We start from the raw sequence: 24,013 nt of genomic DNA, 5'->3' as shown, positions 1-24,013 counted from the left end.
GAAATCAGGATAGCAGTTTATCCTTAGGAGGAAAGGCGCGTAGTTACTAGAAGAGAGTCTGAGGGGCTTCTGGGGTTGGTAATGTTCTGTTACTTGATCTGGATGCTCGTTACACAGTAATGTCCAGTCTGAAAATTCAGCAAGCTGAACACTTATGCACATACTTCTGTATATATATATTGTACTCCTATAAATAGTTTTTTAAATAATTTAAGATATACATGTATTGGTTTAAAAAAAAAAGACTAAAGGTCAAACTGTGATGTCTCCCTCTCACTTTAGATTCCCAGGCCCTCTCCTCAAAGCTAAGCACTTTTCAGTTTCTCAAATATTATTCCAGAGATATTCTATACATATACCAATGTATTCTTCATAAGACAGAGATCTCCCAACAATATTTAAGCTCCATGAGAGAAGCGGTGTTGTCAGTTTTTGCTCACAGTTGCATATTCAAATTAGGTGATAGCAACTTGGTTGTTCCAATTGCCAGAACAAAAACTTTGAGCCATTCTTGCCTTCTCCTCCCTTATTCCCACATATAATTTGTCAACAAATCCTACTGGATATCCAAAATTTGGGTACTTCTAGCCCTCACGATCCAAGCTACTATCCTCTCTCACTTGGAATTCTACAACAGTCTTCTAACCATTGAGCTCCTTCCTTCCATCTTTGCCCTCCTTCAATCTGTTTTTTACACATCAGCCAGATCCTTTTAAGTAAGATCAAATCATTCTTGCGCTCAAAACCCCACAATGAAAAAAAAAAAAAAAAAAAAAAAAAAAAAAAACCCCACAATGGTTTCCCCAATTCAATCAGTAAAAACTGAAGTCCTTCCAATGGCCCACAAGGCCCTCCTTACATATAATTCCCTATTATCTCTAATTTCAGCTCCTATTACTCTCTCCATCGCTTACTCTATTCCAGCAACAGTGCCCTCTTTTGCCGTTCCTCAAATACACCAGGCATGTCACCCTAGGGTTTTTGCTCTAACCAGTTCCTCAGCTGAAATCTTCTTCATTAAGGTGTGAGCTAGTTCCCTTCACCTTCTTCCCCTTTGAGTCTCTGTTCAAATCTCACCTTCTCTCAGTGATGCTTACCCTATTTAAAAATACAATCTGCTGTACCCTCATACTTTTTCTTTTTCCCTTAGCTCTTATCACTTTTTAACATACTATATAATTTACTTATTAGATATGGTTATGGCTTATTGTCTGCCTTCTCCTTGTTAGGATGCTAATTCCACAAGATTATGGCTTTTTGCTTGCTTTGTTTACTGACATATTCCATGTACCTAGAATATACATGGCACACAGTAGGCACACAACAAATATTTGCCTAATAAACAAATCCTAACCATTCAGTATTATGCCTTGAATGGCATTCAGTATTATGCCTATGCATCAATTTTTTCTGGAGGGGAGGGATGATTTTGTTCTCAAAATTGGTAATATATATGTGATGTTCCATCCATTCCTCTGTTCAGTTATCTCTGTGGCAGGAACTTTTAAGAATATTGATTGAGATTAGGGTTCTCTGTCTATAAATCAGAACAAAACTAATAGGTCCATATGAAGAATGAATCTAAGACCCCAATTTCATCTGCGTTAACACAGTGAGATAATACCATGTCATTAACAATTATCAGTCACTTTGACAAAATGCTTCAAAAACTCTAAAATACTTCTAAATACTTCAGTTAACTATGAGCTTTCTTTTTAATAAAATAAATATAAAAATACTGTGAGGTATTCACTTAAGTATGATTTAGGACATGATCCATTTCTAATTTTGCTGTGTAGCTTGAGCTGAACAAGTATTTATTAGGCTCTTTGTATCTCTAAATTCTTTGTATCTGGATAGATACATCCAGAAGGACAAATGTGCATATTGTATCATTAGGTTCAAATCAGGAGATAAAAACCACAATAGTCATATGAATAGAAAAAATTAATATGAAGAGCTGTTAACTAGGTGTAGTTATTAAGTAGGCAACTGAAAGGGTAAAAAGAACTCTGAGGTATCATGGAGCAAACAACTGTAGGAAACAGCTACCACCCTCAGGGCTGGGAGAATAAAGGAGAGATGCTAGAATTATTAAAACTTAAAAACTTATAGGAGGGATCTCATGGAGCTGAAATTCAGATCTCTAAGGAAAGTGGTCTCGTAGTATGAGCAGTGTCATTCACAGGAACCCCAAGCAAATGGGAACGCACAGGAAACCACCTCCACCTTTCAGCTTCCTTCTACTGTCCCCTATTGGCAGAGCCTAAAATCGCATGGAGGCAGCTGGCAGAGCAGGTATGTGGTTTGCAGAGTTCCAGTATCAGCATCACAAAGCAGAGGACAGAACAGGACTGGAGCTCAAAGACAACTTAATAAATGGCATAAACATCAATTATTACAATTCAATGTGATAAGGACTAAAGAACTCAAGACTGATGTGGTTACAGCCTGGCCACATTCATTTAAGTCTAATCAGATATTTAAGAGAAAAAGTTCTACAACAGTAAAAAGTTTAGCTCTATGATGATTTGATATCAACACAATCATTAGCAATATAGCAAAAGATGAGAGTGACTGAAGCTTATCAGGAATTCCTAGGGCAATAATTAGCCTTAAATTGCACATTCACGAAGGCAGATCCAAAACAGTAATGAGTTAAGACTGGCATTTTTGTTAGAATAACCTTAAATCTATTTTAAAAGCACATTATCTGCAAACTGGGTAACAAATTGCTTATGATACGTCAACCATGAAAAAACACGGGTTTTCTGTGACATCAAAGTTAAGAACCAATAAATTAGAGCAGAGATAGGGAGTACATGCTAGAGAGGCACCCCACCTCCACCACCAAAAACAAAAACAAAAAGAGCAAGGAAGGGTAAGTAGCTTCAAAGAACAGCAAACATTTGAAGAAGGATTTCCAATATCAGAAAAGGGAGACATAAGCCCATCAAGCAGAAAGAATAGTATATGCTTGGCAAAGAAGGGTTAAAGGGCTTGGGATGACTGAAGAATGACAGGAAGTTAGAGGGGTTCTAGAACCTATGGTTTTATGGTGGGGAAGACACATGAAAGAGAGGACATTGATGTGGTTGAGTGGAGCAATTTGAGGTTAGAGACCATGTCCTAAGCACAATGTTAATGCCCACAGTAACACAGAGTAATAATATAAAAATATTTATTAAATTAATAAAATAGACTAGTGTGTACCTCTGGTAATGATATACTTAAGCTTACAAATTCTCCTTCTTAAACTATGTCCTAATCATGTTTAAACCACATACCTGTTGCAAAGTCTTTTCACAATGGAGACAGGCTGTTGAAACCTGGGATAACAAAATAGTCATATCTTCTTGCTGCTGTCTGAGCCAAATCAGTTTTTCTCGAACATGAGCATCAACAACACTTAGAGCCATTTCTTCTTGACGACACAGAGTTTCATGTAGATCAGAAAAATAAGCTCGGACACATGACCGGGCATTCTCCGCAGTACCTGGTACCTAAGGCAATAAAAATAAGTTTTAAACAACTGTAACCTTAACGAAGATTTTATATGTGAAATAATGAAAATTTAAATACAATCTATATCCTTAAAATCCCAAAATGTTTATCTCCACACTAAATTTTTCCCCTTAACCACAGCCTTTGGATATACAACTGTTTAAATGATATTTCAAGCAACAAGGAATACCTAATCTCCAGTCTCTCCCAACCCTGAACCTAGTTTCCTCCATCTCAATAAATAGCAACTCCATCTTCCAGGTTATTCAAGTTAAAAAAATTGGAGTCACCCTTAACACTTCTCTTTCGTATCTCACAATAGTTTCTCAACAAATTCTGCTGACTTAAAAAATATATCTAGAATCTGATCATGCCTCACCACCTTCACCTCTGCCAACCTGATTGAAGCCATTATCATCTCTCACCTGATTATTATAATAGCCTCCTAATTGGGCTCACTAGATTTACCTCTGCTGCCTATAATGTATTCTCCACCCAGAAGCCAGACTGATCCTTTTTAAATGTTAAGTCAGAATGATAATTATTCTTTTGCTCAAAACTCTCCAGTGGCTTCCCACTCAGAGTAAATGCCAAAGTCCTTTATAGGGGATGTTCAACGACAGACTCCCTGGGAAAGAGACATCTGAGCTAAGACCTGAAAGAGGTAAGAGAGGGAACCATGTGAATATCTTCAAGGGCATTCCTAGAAGAAAGTAAAGCAACTGCCTTTAAGGTCCTTTCTGACCTCAACTCCTGCTATGCTCCCCATCAATCATTCTAATTTATCTAACTCAACCTCCTCAAAGTTTCTTAAGCACACGAGGCACACTCCAACTTCAGGGCCTCTGTACTTGCTCTTCTCTCTGCCTAGAATGCTCTTCCCCCAAATATTAGCATGGTTCCCTTTCTCATCTCCTTTAGGTCTCTGCTTAATGCCCCTTCTCAGGGAGCCTGTCCTCAAACACCCCATATAAAAGTGCATTCCCCCTTTCCCTTATTTTTCTCCAAAGTATCTAATAACATACTTCTGTATTTTACTTATGTACTGTCCCTCTCCCCACATTAGAATGTAAACTTTGCAAAAGCAGGTATTTTTGACTTCAACAGTGTCTAGCACTTTGGATGTGTTCAATAAATATTTGCTGAGGGAATAAATAAAGTATTTCCACTGTAGCACAAAAATGTCCAATAGAATTTTATGTGATGATAGACATATTCTATATCTGTGCTGACTAATATGGTAGCCACCAGCTACATGCATGTAAAATGTACTTGAAATGTAGCTAGTGAGACTGAGGAAGTAAATTCTGTATTTTCTTGAACTGTTAAATAATTTGAACTTAAATAGCCACATGGCTACTATATTTGACAGAGAGCAGTTCTAGCATTATTCCCCAATGACTTAGCTTAACTTTGTTTCTTTACAAAAGAAAAACACTACATTGTGTCTGTCCCTGTACTTTATATTCCCATCTGAAAATATCCCTTTCTCCTCTATAATTCAATTTTAAAATGCAATTACCACTACCACCTAAGTTCCTTCCTTCTCTCCACAGCCAAACTTCTTAAAAGTTAGACACACTTCCTAACACCCACTGACTCTTCATTTTACCGAAGGGTATCTCCTTTTATCTCACAGAAATAACAAATTCAACATCCAAATTAAACTTATCACCTTGGTCCCATTATCCCCTCCCAAATTCTTCTTCCTTCCCCATTAGAGCACAATATCACCATCCACCAGGTTGGGCAAGGTAGAAATCTAGGCATTATGCCTGACCCTGCAAAGTACCTATCCAATCAATATTATCAATGAATCACTAATATTATCAGTAAATCACTATTCTACTTCTTTAAAATCTCAAATCCATGTACTCCTCTCCACTCTCACTACTCCAGTATTATGGGCCATAAACATTTCTCAAGTAGATAATTTCAGCAACCTCACAATAGGTCTCCTTGCTTCCAATCTTGTTGCTCCTCCAATTCATTTTTTATATTAAAGAGCAACCTTTCTTAATGCAAGCCTGATTATGTTATTCCTATGCCAATTCTTCAACAGCTCATCACTGCCTGTAAGATAAAGTCCAAACTCTTAACATGTCTAACAAGATGCTGCAGGATTTGGCCCTTAACTCTCCAACATCTTTTCTTGCCACGCCCCACCCCAATGCTCAAAGCTTCAACCATAGTGAACTTAGTTAAGTTTCTACAATATGTCCAATTCTCACTACCATGTATTTTAACATATGCTTCCCTCTCTGGAACAACTCACTCCCCACCCCACTCTTCTCCCTGACTAAATTCCTTCAAATCTCAGTTTAGACATCACATCTTCTAGAAAGCCTTCTACGAGTTACCCAAATTATTGCTGTTTTTATGCACACTGCCAGGGCATCCTGTACTTCCCCCACAAAGTAACAGTTACCACAGTTGAAACTGGCTCTCTTCCATGATGGATTATAAATTTCCATAAAGACAAAGACTTTTTAAAAAACTTATTTCCAGTGACCAGTGCAGTACTGGCACAATATAATTGCTCAATAAATCCTACAAGGTGAAAAAGTGACAAGGAAAAGGGTGAGGAAGAAAAAAACCCATACGTGTTCTGTGTGGGCCATTCCAATTCCATCTTCCACTATTTGTTCTCCTCCTTCAATGTGCTGAACGATTCCAACTAATTTTCTGGAATAATCTGAGATTTCCTCAGTGAAGGTCCGTATGCAATGAGCCATATCTAAAATTGATGCTCGGATCTGGTTAGCTTCTGGTTCCAATACTGAATGCTATAAGATGCAACATAATTATAGAAAAGAACTCACAGTATTGACTAATGATATAAAATGCTACTTAAATGGCTCCTATTAATAAAAAACCATCAGCCGCAAGAGGCTTTTATAACACATTTACAAAAAACTCAGCATAAAAAATACTAATTTGCCTTCGCCCCAAAACTATTTACCTTTCAAAGAAATAATTTAAAATTAGGAAGTCAATTTATTGCTAAACAAGAATCCAAGAAACCCTCTCTAAAATTTTACCACAAGCATTAGTTCATCAACAGACATAATTATTATCAAGATAATCCAGTGCATTACAAAAACAGGCACACAAAGAAAAGAACTTTTGTTTCATGCTGGAAAGCCATTTTTCAATGAAGAAAGAATCATGAGGACTCTGAAATTTTTGTTATAATATTCAGAAAATAAATCTCTCATTTCTTTTCATGCTACCAAGCTCAACTCATTCATCATTTAGCTCTTCTTTGATCTCTACTCTTAGCATAAAAAACCAAGTCAGTGGTTGGGCTGGTGAACTAGGTAGAGTCATCCAGTTTAACTATATTCATACCTTGTGACCTTGGTGTTTTCCATATTCTTTGCAGACACAGCACATGAGTGGGCTAGTTTGACAGCCATCTTCCAAGCAAACAAACTCAATGGCATGCACCTGATGCTGAGAGCACATGGTTTTCTCATGAGGTTTATCAGCTAGAGGCACTCTCCTGTGCTTTGCTAATGTCTTTGTTGAATGGGTAACTTGGGAACACTCTGAGCACAAGTGAGTTGCACATACAGTGCAATATACAGATGCAACGTGAGCTTCATCTTCATCACAACGAATGATGCTCTGATGAACAAAAAAGTAACGTATTAAAACTGAACCCCTTTACCAAACAGAAAATGACTCACAGACATAGAAAACAAACTTATGGTTACCAAAGGGGATAGATAGCAAGGGAGGGGGAGGAGGAATAAATTAGGAGTTTGGGATTAACAAATACACACTACTATATATAAAACAGGTAAACAACAAGGACCTACTGTACAGCACAGGGAACTATACTCAATATCTTGTAATACCTATAAAGGAAAAGAATCTGAAAAAGAATATATGTATCATGTATATGAATATATGTATCATGGTTCAGGTGTACAGCAACCGAATCATGTTGCTGTACACTTGAAACTAACATAGCACTGTAAATTAACTATACTTCAATTTAAAAATTTTTAAAAACTCAACCTCAGTCATCATAACATGCCAAATTTTGAGAGATTGGTTCAAGATGGTGGAGTAGAAGGACATGCGCTCACTCCCTCCTGTGAGAGCACCGGAATCACAACTAACTGCTGAACAATCATCGACAGGAAGACACTGGAACTCACCAGAGAACATACCCCACATCCAAAGACAAAGGAGAAACTGCAGTGAGACAGTAGGAGGGTGCAATCACAATAAAATCAAATCCCATAACCGCTAGGTGAGAAAATCACAAACTGGAGAACACTTACACCACAGAAGTCCACCCAGTGGAGTGAAGGTTCTCAGCCCCACGTCAGGCTTCCCAGCCTGCGGGGCTGGAAATAGGAAACGTAATCCCCAGAGAACTGGACTTTGAAGGACAGCAGGATTTGACTGCAAGACTTAGACAGGACTGGGGGAAACAGAGGCTCCACTCTTGGAGGGCACACACAAAGTAGTCTGTGCACCAGGACCCAGGGGGAAGGAGCAGTGACCCCACAGGAGACTGAACCAGACCTACCTGCTAGTGTTGGAGGGTCTCCTGCAGAGTCGGGGGCAGCTAAGGCTCACCTTCAGGACAAGGACACTGGCAGCAGAAGTTCTGGGAAGTACTCACTGGCACAAGCCCTCCCAGAATCCGCCATTAGCCCCACCAAAGAGCCTGCAGGCTCCAGTGCTGGGTCGCCTCAGGACAAACAACCAACAGGGAGGGAACACAGACCCACCCAGCAGCAGACAAGCAGATTAAAGTTTTACTGAGCTCTGCCCACCAGAGCAACACCGAGCTCTACCCACCACCAGTCCCTCCCATCAAGAAGCTTGCACAAGCCTCTTAGATAGCCTCATCCACCAGAGAGCAGACAGCAGAAGCAAGAAGAACTACAATCCTGCAGCCTGTGGAACAAAAACCACATTCACAGAAAGATAGACAAGATGAAAAGGCAGAGGGCTATGTAGCAGATGAAGGAACAAGATAAAACCCCAGAAAAACAACTAAATGAAGGGGAGATAGGCAACCTTCCAGAAAAAGAATTCAGAATAATGATAGTGAAGAAGATCCAGGACCTCAGAAAAAAAAAAATGGAGACAAAGATCGAGAAAATGCAAGAAATGTTTAATAAAGACCTAGAAGAATTAAAGAACAAACAAACAGATGAACAATACAATAACTGAAATGAAAACTACACTAGAAGGAATCAACAGCAGAATAACTGAGGCAGAAGAACAGTTAAGTGACCTGGAAGAGAAAATGGTGGAAATCACTGCTGCAGAACAGAATAAAGAAAAAAGAATGAAAAGAAATGAAGACAGCCTAAGAGACCGCTGGAACAACATTAAATGCACCAACATTCACATTATAGGGGTTCCATAAGGAGAACAGAGAGAGAAAGGACCTGAGAAAATATTTGAAGAGATTATAGTTGAAAAATTCCCTAACATGGGAAAGGAAATAGCCACCCAAGTCCAGGAAGCGCAAGGAGTCCCAGGCAGGATAAACCGAAGGAAAAACACACCCAGACACATAGTAATCAAATTGACAAAAATTAAAGACAAAGAAAAATTATTAAAAGCAACAAGGGAAAAACAAAAAATAACATATAAGGGAACTCCCCGTAAGGTTAACCACTGATTTATCAGCAGAAACGCAGCAAACCAGAAGGGAGTGGTACAATACACTTAAAGTGATGAAAGGAAGGAAGCTGCAACCAAGAATACTCTACCCTGTAAGGATCTCATTCAGATTTGATGGAGAAATCAAAAGCTTTACAGACAAGCAAAAGCTGAGAGGATTCAGCACCACCAAACCAGCTCTACAACAAATGCCAAAGGAACTTCTCTAAGCGGGAAACACAAGAGAAGAAAAGGACCTAAAAAAACAAACCCAAAACAATTAAGAAAATGGTCATAGGAACATACATATCGATAATTACCTTAAAAGTGAATGGATTAAATGCTCTAACCAAAAGACACAGGCTTGCTGAATGGATACAAAAACAAGACCCAAATATATGCTGTCTACAAGAGACCCACTTCAGACCTAGGGACACATACAGACAGAAAGTGAGGGGATGGAAAAAATAGTCCATGCAAATGGAAATCAAAAGAAAGCTGGAGTAGCAATACTCATATCAGATAAAATAGACTTTAAAATAAAGGATGTTACAAGAGACAAGGAAGGACACTACATAATGATCAAGGGATCAATCTAAAAGGAAGATATAACAATTATAAACATACACGCACCCAACATAGGAGCACCTCAATACATAAGGCAAATGCTAACAGCTATAAAAGGGGAAATCAACAGTAACACAATAATAGTGGGGTTCTTTAACACCTCACTTACACCAATGGACAGAAATTCCAGACAGAAAATTAATAAGGAAGCACATGCTTTAAATGACACAATAAACCAGATAGATTTAACTGATATTTATAGGACATTACATCTGAAAGCAGCAGATTACACTTTCCTCTCAAGTGCACATGGAACATTCTCCAGGATAGATCACATCTTGGGTCACAAATCAAGCCCTGGTAAATATAAGAAACTTGAAATCATATCAAGCATCTTTTCTGACCACAATGCTATGAGATTAGAAATCAATTACAGGGAAAAAATGTGACAAACACAAACAAGTGGAGGGTAAACAATATGCTACAAAATAACCAAGAGATCACTGAAGAAATCAAAGAGGAAATCAAAAAATACCTAGAGACACCACTGTAAAGCAATTATACTCCAATAAAGATGTTAAAAAATAAATACCTAGAAACAAATGACAAAGAAAACACCCAAAACCTATGGAATGCAGCAAAAGAGTTCTAAGAGGGAAGTTTATCGCAATACAATCCTACCTCAAGAAACAAGAAACATCTCAAATAAACAACCTAAACTTACACCTAAAGCAATTAGATAAAGAAGAACAAAAAAAACCCAAAGTCAGCAGAAGGAAAGAATTATAAACATCTGAGCAGAAATAAATGAAATAGAAACAAAGAAAACAATAGCAAAGATCAATAAAACTAAAAACTGGTTCTTTGAGAAATAAACATAATTGATAAACCTTTACCTGGACTCATCAAGAAAAAGAGAGGACTCAAATCAATAAAATTAGAAATGAAAAAGGAGAAGTTACAACGGACACCGCAGAAACACAAAGCATCATAAGAGACTACTACAAGCAACTCTATGCCAATAAAATGGACAACCTGGAAGAAATGGACAAATTCTTAGAAAGGTATAACCTTACAAGACTGAAACAGGAAGAAATAGAAAATATCAACAGACCAATCACAAGTAATGAAATTGAAACTGTGATTAAAAATCTTCCAACAAACAAAAGTCCAGGTCCAGATGGATTCACAGGTGAATTCTATCAAACATTTAGAGAAGAGCTAACACCCATCCTTCTCAAACTCTCCCAAAAAATTGCTGAGGAAGGAACACTCCCAAACTCATTCTATGAGGCCACCACCACCCAGATACCAAAACCAGACAAAGATACTACAAAAAAAGAAAATTACAGACCAATATCACTGATGAATACAGATGCAAAAATCCTCAACAAAATACTAGCAAACTGACTCCAACAATACATTAAAATGATCATACACCATGACCAAGTTAGATTTATCCCAGGGATGCAAGGATTCTTCAATATTCACAAAGCAATCATGTGATACACCATGCTTATTTTTGGTTTTATTTCCATTACTCTAGGAGGTGGGTCAAAAAAGATCAGCAGACTTAAAAGCTTTTGCACAGCAAAAGAAACTATAAACAAGACAAAAAGACAACCCTCAGAATGGGAGGAAATATTTGCAAACAAATCAATGGACAAAGGATCAATTTCCAAAATATATAAACAGCTCAATATCAAAAAAACAAACAACCCAATCAAAAAATGAGCAGAAGGCCTAAACAGTCATTTCTCCAAAGAAGACATAGAGATGGCCAAGAGGCACATGAAAAGCTGCTCAACATCACTAATCATTAGAGAAATGCAAATCAAAACTACAATGAGGTATCACCTCACACTGGTTAGAATGGGCATCATCAGAAAATCTAGAAACAACAAATGCTGCAGAGGGTGTGGAGAAAAGGGAACCCTCTTGCACTGCTGGTGGGAATGTAAATCGATACAGCCACTATGGAGAACAGTATGGAGTTTCCTTAAAAACACTAAAAATAGAATTACCATATGACCCAGCAATCCCAAGCCTGGGCATATACCCAGAGAAAACCATAATTCAAAAACACACACGCGGGCTTCCCTGGTGGCATGGTGGTTGAGAATCTGCCTGCCAGAGCAGCGGACACAGGTTCAAGCCCTGGTCTGGGAGGATCCCACATACCGTGTAACAACTAAGCCCATGCGCTACAGCTGCTGAGCCTGTGCTCTAAAGCCTGCGAACCACAAGCACTGAAGCCCACGCGCCTGGAGCCCATGCTCCACGAGAGGCCACCGCAATGAGAAGCCCACTCGCTGCAACTAGAGAAGGCCCGCTCTCAGCAGCGAAGACCCAACACAGCCAAATAAATAAATAATAAATTTTTAAAAAATAGCAATTCCTATTTAATAATAATTTTAAAAACACACATGCACCCCAATGTTCATTGCAACACTATTTACAATAGCCAGGTCATGGAAGCAACCTAAATGCCCATTGACAGAAGAATGGTTAAAGAAGACGTGGTACATATATACAATACAAGATTATTCAGCCATAAAAAGGAATGAAATTGGGTCATTTGTAGAGACGTGGATGGACCTAGAGACTGTCATACAGAGTGAAATAAGTCAGAAAGAGAAAAACAAATATTGTATACTAACGCATATATGTGGAATCTAGAAAAATGGTACAGATGAACGGGTTTGCAGGACAGAAATTGAGATAAAGATGTAGAGAACAAACGTACGGACACCAAGGGGGGAAAGCAAGGGGTGGGGGGTGTGATGAACTGGGAGATTGGGATTGACATATATACACTAATATGTATAAAGTAGTTAACTAATAAGAACCTGCTGTATAGCACAAGGAACTCCACTTCGCTGTACAGTAGAAACACAACATTGTAAAACAATTATACCCCAATTAAAAGAAAAAAAAAGAAAATACAAGGAAAGACAAAAAAAAATTATTTAGAGAGGTAACTGAGACCTAGGATGAAGGTAGTTTACTCTAGAAAGGGATTCATATTTATTTTTTCATGATTTTATGGTATTATCAATAGTGGACCACCTTAATATGAGTGCAAAAATGGGTATTACTTGGACAATCCAAAGATTCAAACTCTGAATCTAATTCTATGCAATAGCATGTCTGTTTCAACTGGTGTCCTGGCTTATTGTGAATGTCTTCTGCTGGATATCTCATCAGGTGTGGGTTTGGTATTTGACTTATGCCTCCTCACCACTGAAGGCCATTAAAAAACCCAGACATTTTCCTGAATAGGCTAATTCCCTCAGGGCAAAAGCACATTCTTTGCTTCTGTATCTCAGTGAATTTCCATTTTCCCTTCAGATTTGGCCTGATTTTTTGTTCCTAACTTGTCAGGTCTTTAATGCTTTTAAAATAATTTTTAGTGAATTCATTCCACTTTATTTATTTTCAGCAGACGAGATAGTGTCTATAACCAAGCCTACCATTACTGAGATAGTCTCTTGGAACTTTTCACGATAATGAAATCATCTACTTGTTTGTGTCATCAACTAGGTATAAGCTGCATGAAGGCAAGAACATTGTCTTACTGTTTTCTGCATTTACAGTACTGAGCACAGGACCTGCCTCCCAATAGGTAATTTTAGTATTAACAAAAGTAGCTCCTTGTATACTTTTAGGATCCTATTTCAATCCTTTACCCTCACCTCAGTGTCAGACTTCTAAAACATATGAGTAAGCATCACAGGATGTCTCTCTTCTTCTACTGTCTCCTTTACCTCCTTCCCAGTCATCTTTATTTCCTTCCTAGAATAGACTTTCCCAGGTCTACGGACTGAACTGTGTTCTTCCAAAATTCATATATTGAAGCCCCAGCCCCCAGTGTTACTGCATTTGGAGATATGGTCTTTAGGAGGTAATTAGGGTTAAATAAGGTCATAAGGATGTGGTCTTAATCTAGTAGGTGGCATCATAAGAAGAGGAAGAGACAGATCTCCCTCCCTCTCTCCCTGTGCACATGTCCTAAGGAAAGGCCAGGTGAGCACACAGCGAGGTAGCCGTGGCCTACAAGCCAAAAGAAGAGGTCTCAGAATGCCAACACCTTGATCTTGGACTTACCAGCCTCCAGAACTGTGACAAGATAAATAAATTTCTGTTGTTCAACCAAAAAAAATAAATAAATAACATGCCAAATTTTGAAATATAAAAGCCCATAATCTTTTTTTTAACTGACCAGACTTTATACATAAAAATATACTGGTAATTAAGTACAAAGGTCATTTGCTACTCATTTCTATAGGTAAGTGAGAAGGTATTTCCAAAATTGATTATCAATATATGCTATGAATTTGAGGTCAAAAATAAAACCATTGTTATAGATTCACAGTCAGTGCAAAGATATCTTCTGCAAAATCCCCTCACTTTACACGCAAGAAACTGACAATAGAGGATAGAAGTCTTTTTTTTTTAAGACTGAAAAAACTGATAGTAAATACATCCTCACTGCTTTAAATATTACTTGTCAGCATGATGTATAGGAGAAGCACAAATGTTATTTAGATAACCAAGTGAAGCTTTTAAAAACACAGATGCCTAGACCCCAACCTGAGAAACACTTATTTCTCAACAGGTAGAGATGAAGTGGAAACTGTGTATTTTTTCTAAAACTCCACAGGTGAGTCCACTGCACTATCCTGGTTGAAAATCACTGATTTAAGAAACAACAACAACAAAAACCCTATGTTATATGTAACCTTTTAAATATTTATAATTTTTATGAATTAGTAAAAAGCATTATGAGTTGTAAATTTTACATGTCAGATATTCAAGAATCTTTGAAAACTTTTCTGCATATAAAAGGCCATAATTAGAAAGGGAAAGATTTAGTATAAATTTTTGCAGAAATAAAAATTAGAAAATATATCAATGATGTCATTCAATATCACACTAAATAAAAAAGTGAACCCGAAGTTAAACAGTTTTGTTTGCAATTATGAGAAATATATACGTGTAAAATTAAAAGTCGTGTCTTCTGTTTTCCAGACCTGATAAATAATTTACAGGACCAACATCAGATAATACTCAATGCCTTTCAAAATAAAGATAAAAGATAAATCATGGGAAAAAAACTGCAAATTTTAGAAAACAGTGCTTCAGTTTGAAATCCATTTCACTAATTCGCTTTATATAAGGAAATAATAATCTAATAAAAGAGAAGTAAAAAGCAATCTGACATGTTTTCCTTCATACTAAACATGTGGTTTTAAAGTTGATCATCAAAACTATTAACTGCTTATTTACTACAACTATTCCTATAATCAGAACAGTCTATGAGCTATGCAGACAATTTTATGTGTTAAAAATATATTTTAGGGGCTTTCCCTGGTGGTGCAGTGGTTGAGAGTCCCCCTGCTAATGCAGGGAACGCGGGTTCGTGCCCTGGTCCGGGAAGATCCCACATGCCGCGGAGTGGGAAGATCCCACATGCCGCGGAGCGGCTGGGCCTGTGAGCCATGGCCGCTGAGCCTGCGCATCCTGAGCCTGTGCTCCGCAGCGGGAGAGGCCACAACAGTGAGAGGCCCACGCACAGAAAAAAAAAAAAAAAAATGTACTTTAATTTGTGTTAATGGTCTTCTAATATTTACTGGATACTTACCTGTCTGGATAAAGAGAGTACATCTATGCACAATTTAACTTTTCATGAAGATATTTAATAGTAATTCCCTCAGGAGCTACTGCTATCTTTAAGGCATTCTGCCTCTACACTAAAAGGCGCCTTTCATGGAGTTCCTCTTTCTCTCTCTGTGCTTTACTGTTGAATGATTCACTTTTGCATCCTCTGCTTTAATGTAGCTTACACATCCTTCTTATTCATCCATAATCTTCTTACTTTTCACTTTACCCTTAGATAGAATTAATGATGATAAGGAAACAAGTTTATACACTAAACATACTTTGGGTACAGCATTTTCAGAGAATTCAAATTTCAGTTTTACTTTTGTTTGGTTGGGGATTTTGTTGCCTTCAGAACTATAATGTAATGAAAAGTGTGTTTCTGGAATCCTACCTGCTGGGGTAAGTAAGGTAATATTGTGCATCTAATAGCAAATATTTTAAACTAAAAGAAAAATTTCATGCTCATAACAAAAATTTCAACAAGTTCAATCAGTACCTCTCCAGATATCCCAATGGCTTCTTCTGCAGCTCCATACTGACCAATATGTCCATTCTGTAGTCGTTCCAAAAGCTCCAATAAAGCAAAATTTTTTTTCAATCCCCAGACACCTGAATCTCCTAGAATATAAAAATAAAAACTAAATCTAACAAAATAGAATATTATTTATTTTACCTCAAATCTCAATAGTAATTTCTATGTCTCATAGTTCAATCATTAATAATGTCTAAATTTTAAAAATTCAAAATTTCTCCATTTTCTGTTAATGCTATAACAGTTGTCTTAATATTCTCTTTAAAATACAGAACTCCTTAGCATTCTAAGTAGAAACATATTTTAAAGTTCTATTATTTTTCTATAATTTAACTTTATAAATCCTATTTTGTCACCGACTTTGACTACATATACTAAAACAAGTGCTTTAAATATTTTTAATGGCAACCTACAGTAAGAAATATATTTCACATTGCAACCCAGGATAACACACACACACACACACACACACACACACACACACACACACACACACCCCTGAAACAAAAGATTAACACACCAATATTCACCCTCACAGTTTGCGACACACTCTGATGGTTTTTGTTCTATTTCTTTTTTAAAAATCCTATTCACAACCAATTAAATTCATTTTATGACCACAAATAAGCTATGACTCATGTTTGAAAACCACTATATGAAAGATACACTTAACCAAAAATAAGTCCGTCTCTAAGTAAACTGAAACTAGAACAGCTAAAGATAATATTTTCCCCATCCCTCATCTAACCTAGAACCTAATAGCAGTCAGTGAACATATAAACTCTTTCTCACACAAATACACAGAGCTTCACACTAAGGCATGACAATAGTCCCTTTTAGGTAGGTAAGAATCTAGGCACATTTGAATAAGGACCAATGCTTCTTTTCCCCAGAATTGACCATAAAAGGCCAGGTGAGCATTCATATGTGCACACATGTGTGCCTACACAATATGGGCATGTGCATACACACATGCACATGCGCAAACACACACACAAACTCTTCCTAAGCCTATAAATAAGAGCCAGATCCTTCAGCAATTAGAAGGAATATCTGTCTGTTATGATGAGCTTCTATACAACAAATACCATCTGACACAAAGCTGCCACCTAATACATATTCACTGAAAAAGCAAATAAATAAAAGGATGATGGGGTCATTGGCTACACGGCTCCCCTTCCTCTTGGCCCCTCTTTTCTAAGGGAGGAAGGAAGGGAAGAAAAAAAGGAAGATGAAGGGAAGGGAAGAGAGGGGAAGGGCCTCAGCCTTGCCACCCCACAGGGCTTCCTCAACTGTTTTAATTTTTCACACATATTCTACCTCAAGCTGAGTTCTATCCACTTTATTTATAAAAGATTAAGAAGTATACTGAGTCCTTTATTTAAAAGTATTACCTTGACGATATCCAAATACTGTCATTATATAGTAAACACATACACGTAAACTCCTAGCAGTATCTAGGCAGTATCTATCTACTGCCTAGTATATCACTAAATACTCCTGTAACTGTCAAAATAACTCTAAAATCTCAATGGCTTAAAGCAACAAAGATTTGCTTTTTGCTCACACAGCATCTCAAGGGTTGGTGAAGACAAGAGAGGCTCTGTTCCCTACTGTCCACGACCAGGGGGCACAGGCCACTGAGGTTCCAACCCCCTGGACCACCTCACTACAGCAGGGAGAGGGATTTACTGCAAACCATCATAAATCCATTCTTAACAGCTTCTACCTGGAAGTTAACACTTCACTTCTACTCATAATTTCACTGGTTAAAGGGAAATCACACAGCTCTTCCTACCTAATCATAAGAGGGCAGGGAAGTGTAATTTTACCATGAGAACAGAAGAGAAGAACCATAAGTAATGCTGACCAGTATTAATAACCATGACAAACAACTACTGATACTATTCTTTTTTTTTGGCAAAATAATACCTTTATGACCTATGATTGGTAGATATTTTATAAATAAAATATATTTATTCTCTCCATGTTTGAAAAGAATTTCAAAACAACAAAATGATTTTATACACCATACAATTCAGGGTAGGGTTGGGCTCAGGGGACTACTTCATTCTTCACAGGGTGAGCAATGAGCTCTGAGTCCTGGTCCCAGTCTTGAAACCAAAAAGGTGGTTTCAAGGGCCTGGTGTGAGGGGAGGGTGAGGACCTCTCCCAATCCAGCATTTCCCTGTGCTCACTGTGGGTTTCCACTCAATAGACCAGGGGTTGCCTTACAGCAGCGGCAGCTGTAAATTTGACGGAAGAACATTCTTCTAGTAGCTTCCAGATTCTAAAGACAGGGCCCAGTAGGACCTTCGATGGGCCCCAGCAGATCCGAGGATGCCAGGAGCTATAAGCGCCTGATTAATGAGATGGCCCAGCTAATGGTCCCAGCTCCTGGAAAGTACGGTCAGGTTGTTTTACAAGGACAGTCCTTCACTTGAACAGATGTACCCGTGGAATCACACTGGCATTGGGCAGATAGATTCCATTTTGTTCAGGCCAGAACCCCAAGTCCCAAACCCAGTGTTCAACAGACACAAAGCGGACACCAATCTTGAAGCTGAAGAACACATGGTTGACCTCAAAGCGGACACTGTTTCTACCCTGCCGGATGGAAACAGGCATAGGAGAGAAATTATGCAGCATGGTCTGGTTGGCATCTAGAAGTTGGACAGTTAGCTCATATACACAGGCCATGCCTTGTTGGTCTGTCCACCCGGCAGAGACACAAATCTCAATCTTTCCACTATACAGGAGCTCTGGCCACAGACCCTCCTCCTCCAGGTCCAACATTTCCTTCTTGTGACACCACCTTGTAGGCAGACAGGAAGGAGTCCTGGGAAGTGGCCCCAGGCCTGACCTCCAAGTTTTCCTCCTCTCCCCAGCCATCTCCACTGCTCTGCATCATCCAGTCCCGGAAGCCTTCTAGGCCCTTGGGGTTCTGGAAGAGGTTGCGTCCTATCGGTCTTCGCTCTCAGAAGCAGCCCAGGATGCAGGGCCTGAGGTCGTCGGCGGAGGGCAGGTAGGAGTGGAGGACAGGTGACAGGGCGGCACGGTCTTGGGCCAGGATGCTCAGCCTCAGGTCCTGGCAGTCCACCAGGTCACACCAGCACCGGCACACCCGGCGGCAGTGCCCGAGCAGCACGTGTGGGGGCACGTGGCTCAGCACCATCTCGAGCAGCTCCATGGGCAGTTGGCCCAGACCCGGAACCTCCTCGGGTTCGGGGTCTGGAGCGGGGACCCTGGCGGGCAGGCCCCTGGAGGCTGAGGTGCACGTGCGTGGTCTCCTCATCAGGCCCAGCTGCCACTGTGGGCATCTCAGCCATTGCTCCTCCCTGGTGGGCCATCACCTTGCCTCACGTGCTCCCTTCTCCACCTCTGCCCTTTTTATTCCCCCGCCCCTCCCTTCCTAATACCCAGCCCCAGACCCCTGCCTGCACCCACCCCTGCCCGAGCCCTATCCTCTCTCTGACTCTGATACTATTCTTGAACTAGAGAAGAATTCTAATTCTGATTCTCTCATATTAACAATAGTTTGGGGGATTAGGGTGTGGGGGGGCGGGAGACTGGGAGTTTGGCATTAGCAGATGCAAACTATTATATATAGAATGGATAAACAAGGTGCTACTATACAGCACAGGGAACTATATTCAATATCCTGTAATAAACCATAATGGAAAAAAACCCCAGTAATTTGCTTCTTTAGAAGCAAAATATGATTTTTTTTCTTCTTTATACTTTTTAATAGATTTTTCAAATTTTCTGCAATGTATATATATATTATTTCTATAATACATTTAAAAAGAGATTAAAAAACAATGACAGCAAACTATATCAAGGGTCATTAACACATATTCCATAGGCTGGAATCACGGCAAAAATCTAACCTACAAGCTATAGTAATTACCTATAATAATTACAACCTATATCCGAGGCAGAGTTGTTGGTTTGCTTGTTTTTTCTAATGTTGATATGATAGCAATCATGTTTGATTTCAACCTAGGATACGACTAACCATTACCTGTCATAAATTCCTACTTTATCACAGTGAGGATGATAACACAGTGAGGATGTTGTGGTATTTATGTAGAGAAGATAGTACTCTTCAAAATGGTGGAAGGGTCCGTCCTCTGTTTGCAAAATATTACTACTTCTATATAGTTTTATATAAAGAAGATGGTATGATATATATAAATTACAGAATAAAAGGCCAAATAAAAGAATGTCAAAATAGACATCTCTCCCCTCCACTTTATTATTTCTTGGCTAACAGTAAGTTAATGCTAACACTTTCCTATATTAGTTTTCTGGCAAATGGGCATACTAATTACTTAAATCAAGGACTACCAAAACCTTAAGAAACCCATTCTTTCCTTACAAGAAAATATTTTACAACCGTGCTTCTTAGCATTTTAAAGCTTTTCAGTCTAAAAATCTGGGTACTCTTGCTTCCTTTTTTTGGTGGTTACATTATTTTAAATGTGTTCCACTTGACATATAGTATGAATACATTAAAACAGTCTTAAAACAATTAGTGCTACTGACCTGAAAAAAATGGACAACCTTAAACTATTACTTTTGGAGAAATTCGATCATTAAAAAGAATAAACATAGAATTCATGGTTGTAAAATAACTGTTCAAATGTTAATAAATGTTATTTCCAAATCTGGTATCCCACAGTAATTAATTCATTTTGAAAAATATAAAGTGAAGTTTTAAAAGTATGTAGGGAGACTTCCCTGGTGGTGCAGTGGTTAAGAATCCGCCCGCCAATGCAGGGAACATGGGTTTGTTCCCTGGTCCAGGAAGATCCCACATGCCATGGAGCAACTAAGCCCATGCGCTACAACTACTGAGCCTGTGCTTCACAGCCCATGAGACAGAACTACTGAGCCTGCGTGCCCCAACTGCTGAAGCCCACGCACTTAGAGCCTGTGCTCCACAACGAGAAGCCCATGCACGAGGAAGAGTAGCCCCCTGCTCACCTCAACTAGAGAAAGTCCACACACAGCAACAAAGACCCAACGTAGCCAAAAATAAATAAATAAATTTACTAAAGAAATAAATAAAAGTACGCAGGAAACTGAAAAAAATCCACCAGACCTTTAAATTCATTTTAACAGAAAACAAGGAGTAGTTAGTAGTTATCACTAGCTGCAAACACTTCTGCCTCAGATATCAGTAAATAACAACATGCTGAAACTCAAATTACTTACCTGTATTTTCATTATTGGCCTATTCATGTCTAAGATAAACGCTGTTTTGCAGGCAAATGAAAAAGGTCAGTATGTTTTTCTCAGGTGTCTTAAAACTACTGATCTATAAGTACTGAATATAAAAATTTCAGAAGATGAAATAAAATTAGTACCTAAGAGTGGGCTAGTTTATAGCTTCAAGACTACTGGCTTTAATAGAAACTGAAACCTCCTTGGAATTTTATAATTTTTCTTTTTTTTTTTTTGGCTGCACCACAGCATGCTTCCCAACTAGGGATCAAACCCGTGGCCCCTGCAGTGGAAGCCCAGAGTCCTAACCACTGGACCTCCAGGGAATTCCCAGAATTTTATGATTTTTAAAACCAAGGAGAAAAAAATTGTTTTCTATGATATTTGTATTATGTAAACAATTTTATATATATCTTTTCCTACCTAGGTCTGTTACTTGTCGATCAAAAGGGCAACGGATTGCTCTTCCGTGAAGAGGCAGCCGAGTGAGACAGTCATGACAGACTGTGTGGCCACAAAGCAGAAGGCGAGGAACTTTGTCTCCTTGCAAAGAAAAGACATCTTCACAAACTCCACACTCCAGCACCTAATATTTGGAAAGGACACATGTGCTCTTTAAATGACTTTAAAAGCATAAATATTTTAGGTTAAAAAGAAAAACCTGATCTAATTTAATGAATCAATCTTGTTAAATTACTTTATTCCTCCATGAAAAAAACTGTCTAGGTATAAAATCTTAAATCACCTTTTATTCTTTCATCTGACAGATCTTACCACAATTATATCATAGTGAAATCTCCTTGAAAGGGTGTTAGGGATCAAGATAACGTTGTAAACTAACATCTTTAGCTTTTGAAAATTATGACATGATTTATTACATCAGAATCCGTAACCATATATAACTCTACCAAAGCTGGGTTCTTAAACAATTTCTCTGCAATTACCTAACCCTCAAAAAACCATCATTAATTTGGACAAAAATAATCTGAAATATGTGCTAGGATGACAACTTACCTTGTAAATGATAAAGAACTTGTTAAGAAAAGACTATAAGTAATTTTCAAGTGTCTTATACTATTCATTTACATCATACAATGTAAAGAATGCAATTAGACTTAAATTTCAATTCCTTGTTCTCGATTAATATGCCCCTGGGTTAGAAAATAGAAAATATTTTGTTTATCTAGTTCCAATTACAAGTACATGACTTGCTCAAGGCCACGTAGTCAGTCAAAAGAAAGGTGACAAATCAACTATACTTCAATTAAAAAAAAAATCAACTATACTTCAACTAAAAAAAAAGAAAGGTGACAAGAATCGGCATATTCTGATTCCCCGACCCATCAGTTTGTTTTATAATTAGTCAACAAACTATATTTATATCAATGAAGGTACTTTTATTTCTTAATATACCTGAAGTGTTTCACAATTTAATTAATTTTTTAAAAATACCCAAACTGGGGCTTCCCTGGTGGCACAGTGGTTGAGAGTCCGCCTGCCAATGCAGGGGACACGGTTCGTGCCCCGGTCCGGGAAGATCCCACATGCCGCGGACCGGCTGGGCCCGTGAGCCATGGCCGCTGAGCCTGCACGTCCGGAGCCTGTGCTCCGCAACGGGAGAGGCCACAGCAGTGAGAGGCCCACGTACCGCAAAAAAATAAATAAATAAATAAATAATTAAAAATAAAAATACCCACACTGAACTGTTTGATTGTACCCCAAACTCGGTGCCCACCATTCACGACCTACTACAATCTGGCCCCTGTCCTATTGCTTCTCTTCCCTTCCAAACTCTATTCTCAAACTATATCGAACAATTTGTAGTTCACAGCACATAACAAACTGCTTTTGCCTCTTTCTTTATGCTAATGCTAAAGAAACAGCTAAATAGACATTTTCCTAGTGGATTCTTTTTTTACATTAATAAACCAACAAATTCATAAATGAACACACTATCCTTTGGGCCCCCATGTACCATGGATAAGTGTCAATCTTAACACCCAAAACACTTTAATACTTTTATTGGCGTTCCAGCCTGTCTTTCCCTGTTAGACGAAAAAGCCCTCAGGAACAGGGTATTCCAAATATCAAGCTCCTATGTGCTTATATTAATGAAGTCCAACAAAATAAAATTTTTAAAACAGCCAACCACCATCCCCCAACAAATACATAATACAAGGTAAAAAAACAGAAAACCCAGAGTGGAAGTCAGACTTAATGCATTAAAATTTTAATCTTAACTCCGCAATTAAACTGGAGTCAGTGCTTGAAATGTAAACACCTTTCACGGTAAATAAACTGATAATTCATAACTGGCTCACATCTCAGTACGGTTCAAAAGAAGCTGAAGTGTAACACATAGTTCACAGAACAGGAAAAGAAAACAGCTTGTTAATTATATGAAAAGGTGTCCAATCTCACCCAAAACATTTTGAAGTCAGTTGAAGCTATCCCTATATACTTTTTTTCAGATTAGATTTTTAAAAGTTGATAACACTTTGTGCTAGTGGAAGTGTGGGAGAATAAATTGCTGGTTGCTGTGAAACGTTTATTGACTGATATAGCCTCTATGGAAGGCAATTTGGCAATACCTATCAAAAGTTTGAATAGCTTAGTAATTCTACCTCCAGGAGTTTATCCTACAAATATCACACGTGTGAAAAGATCTATATGCTATTCCTTAGAGCACCTTTTGCATTAGCAAAAGATTAGAAACAAAGTAAATATATATGGAAAATAAATTATGACACATTCATATACTACAAAACTGTGCAATCTGATGAGGAAAAGTTAGGAAATTTTTTATGTACAAACACAGAATGATTTCATATCAGCAAAGCAAAGTGAAAAATGACATAGAATATTTAACTTTTGCATAAA

General features: G+C 38.2%; 1 protein-coding gene and 1 pseudogene across 4 annotated transcripts in view; both read right to left on the bottom strand.

Moving 5' to 3' along the window:
- TRIM23 (tripartite motif containing 23) overlaps nucleotides 1-24,013 on the bottom strand; it is a 38,724-nt gene that overhangs the window by 11,953 nt on the left and 2,758 nt on the right. For all 4 annotated transcript variants that reach the window (XM_027100993.1, XM_027100992.1, XM_027100994.1 and 1 more), the window contains exons 2-6: nucleotides 21,557-21,719; nucleotides 15,869-15,990; nucleotides 6,856-7,134; nucleotides 6,108-6,290; nucleotides 3,288-3,503 (exon numbers count right to left, since the gene is read on the bottom strand). In XM_027100993.1, the coding sequence (XP_026956794.1) occupies nucleotides 3,288-3,503; nucleotides 6,108-6,290; nucleotides 6,856-7,134; nucleotides 15,869-15,990; nucleotides 21,557-21,719 (963 nt within the window). The remainder of the gene's footprint in view (nucleotides 1-3,287; nucleotides 3,504-6,107; nucleotides 6,291-6,855; nucleotides 7,135-15,868; nucleotides 15,991-21,556; nucleotides 21,720-24,013) is intronic.
- On the bottom strand, nucleotides 16,026-19,308 carry LOC113617479 (F-box only protein 27 pseudogene; annotated as a pseudogene).

This window comes from Aethalodelphis obliquidens, unplaced genomic scaffold (genome assembly GCF_003676395.1).
Source record: "Aethalodelphis obliquidens isolate GAN/ISIS:26980383/991018 unplaced genomic scaffold, ASM367639v1 scaffold4, whole genome shotgun sequence".
Taxonomy (NCBI): Eukaryota; Metazoa; Chordata; class Mammalia; order Artiodactyla; family Delphinidae; genus Aethalodelphis; species Aethalodelphis obliquidens.
Note: the sequence above shows the minus strand (reverse complement) of the source record. Positions and strands in the feature narration are given on the sequence as shown.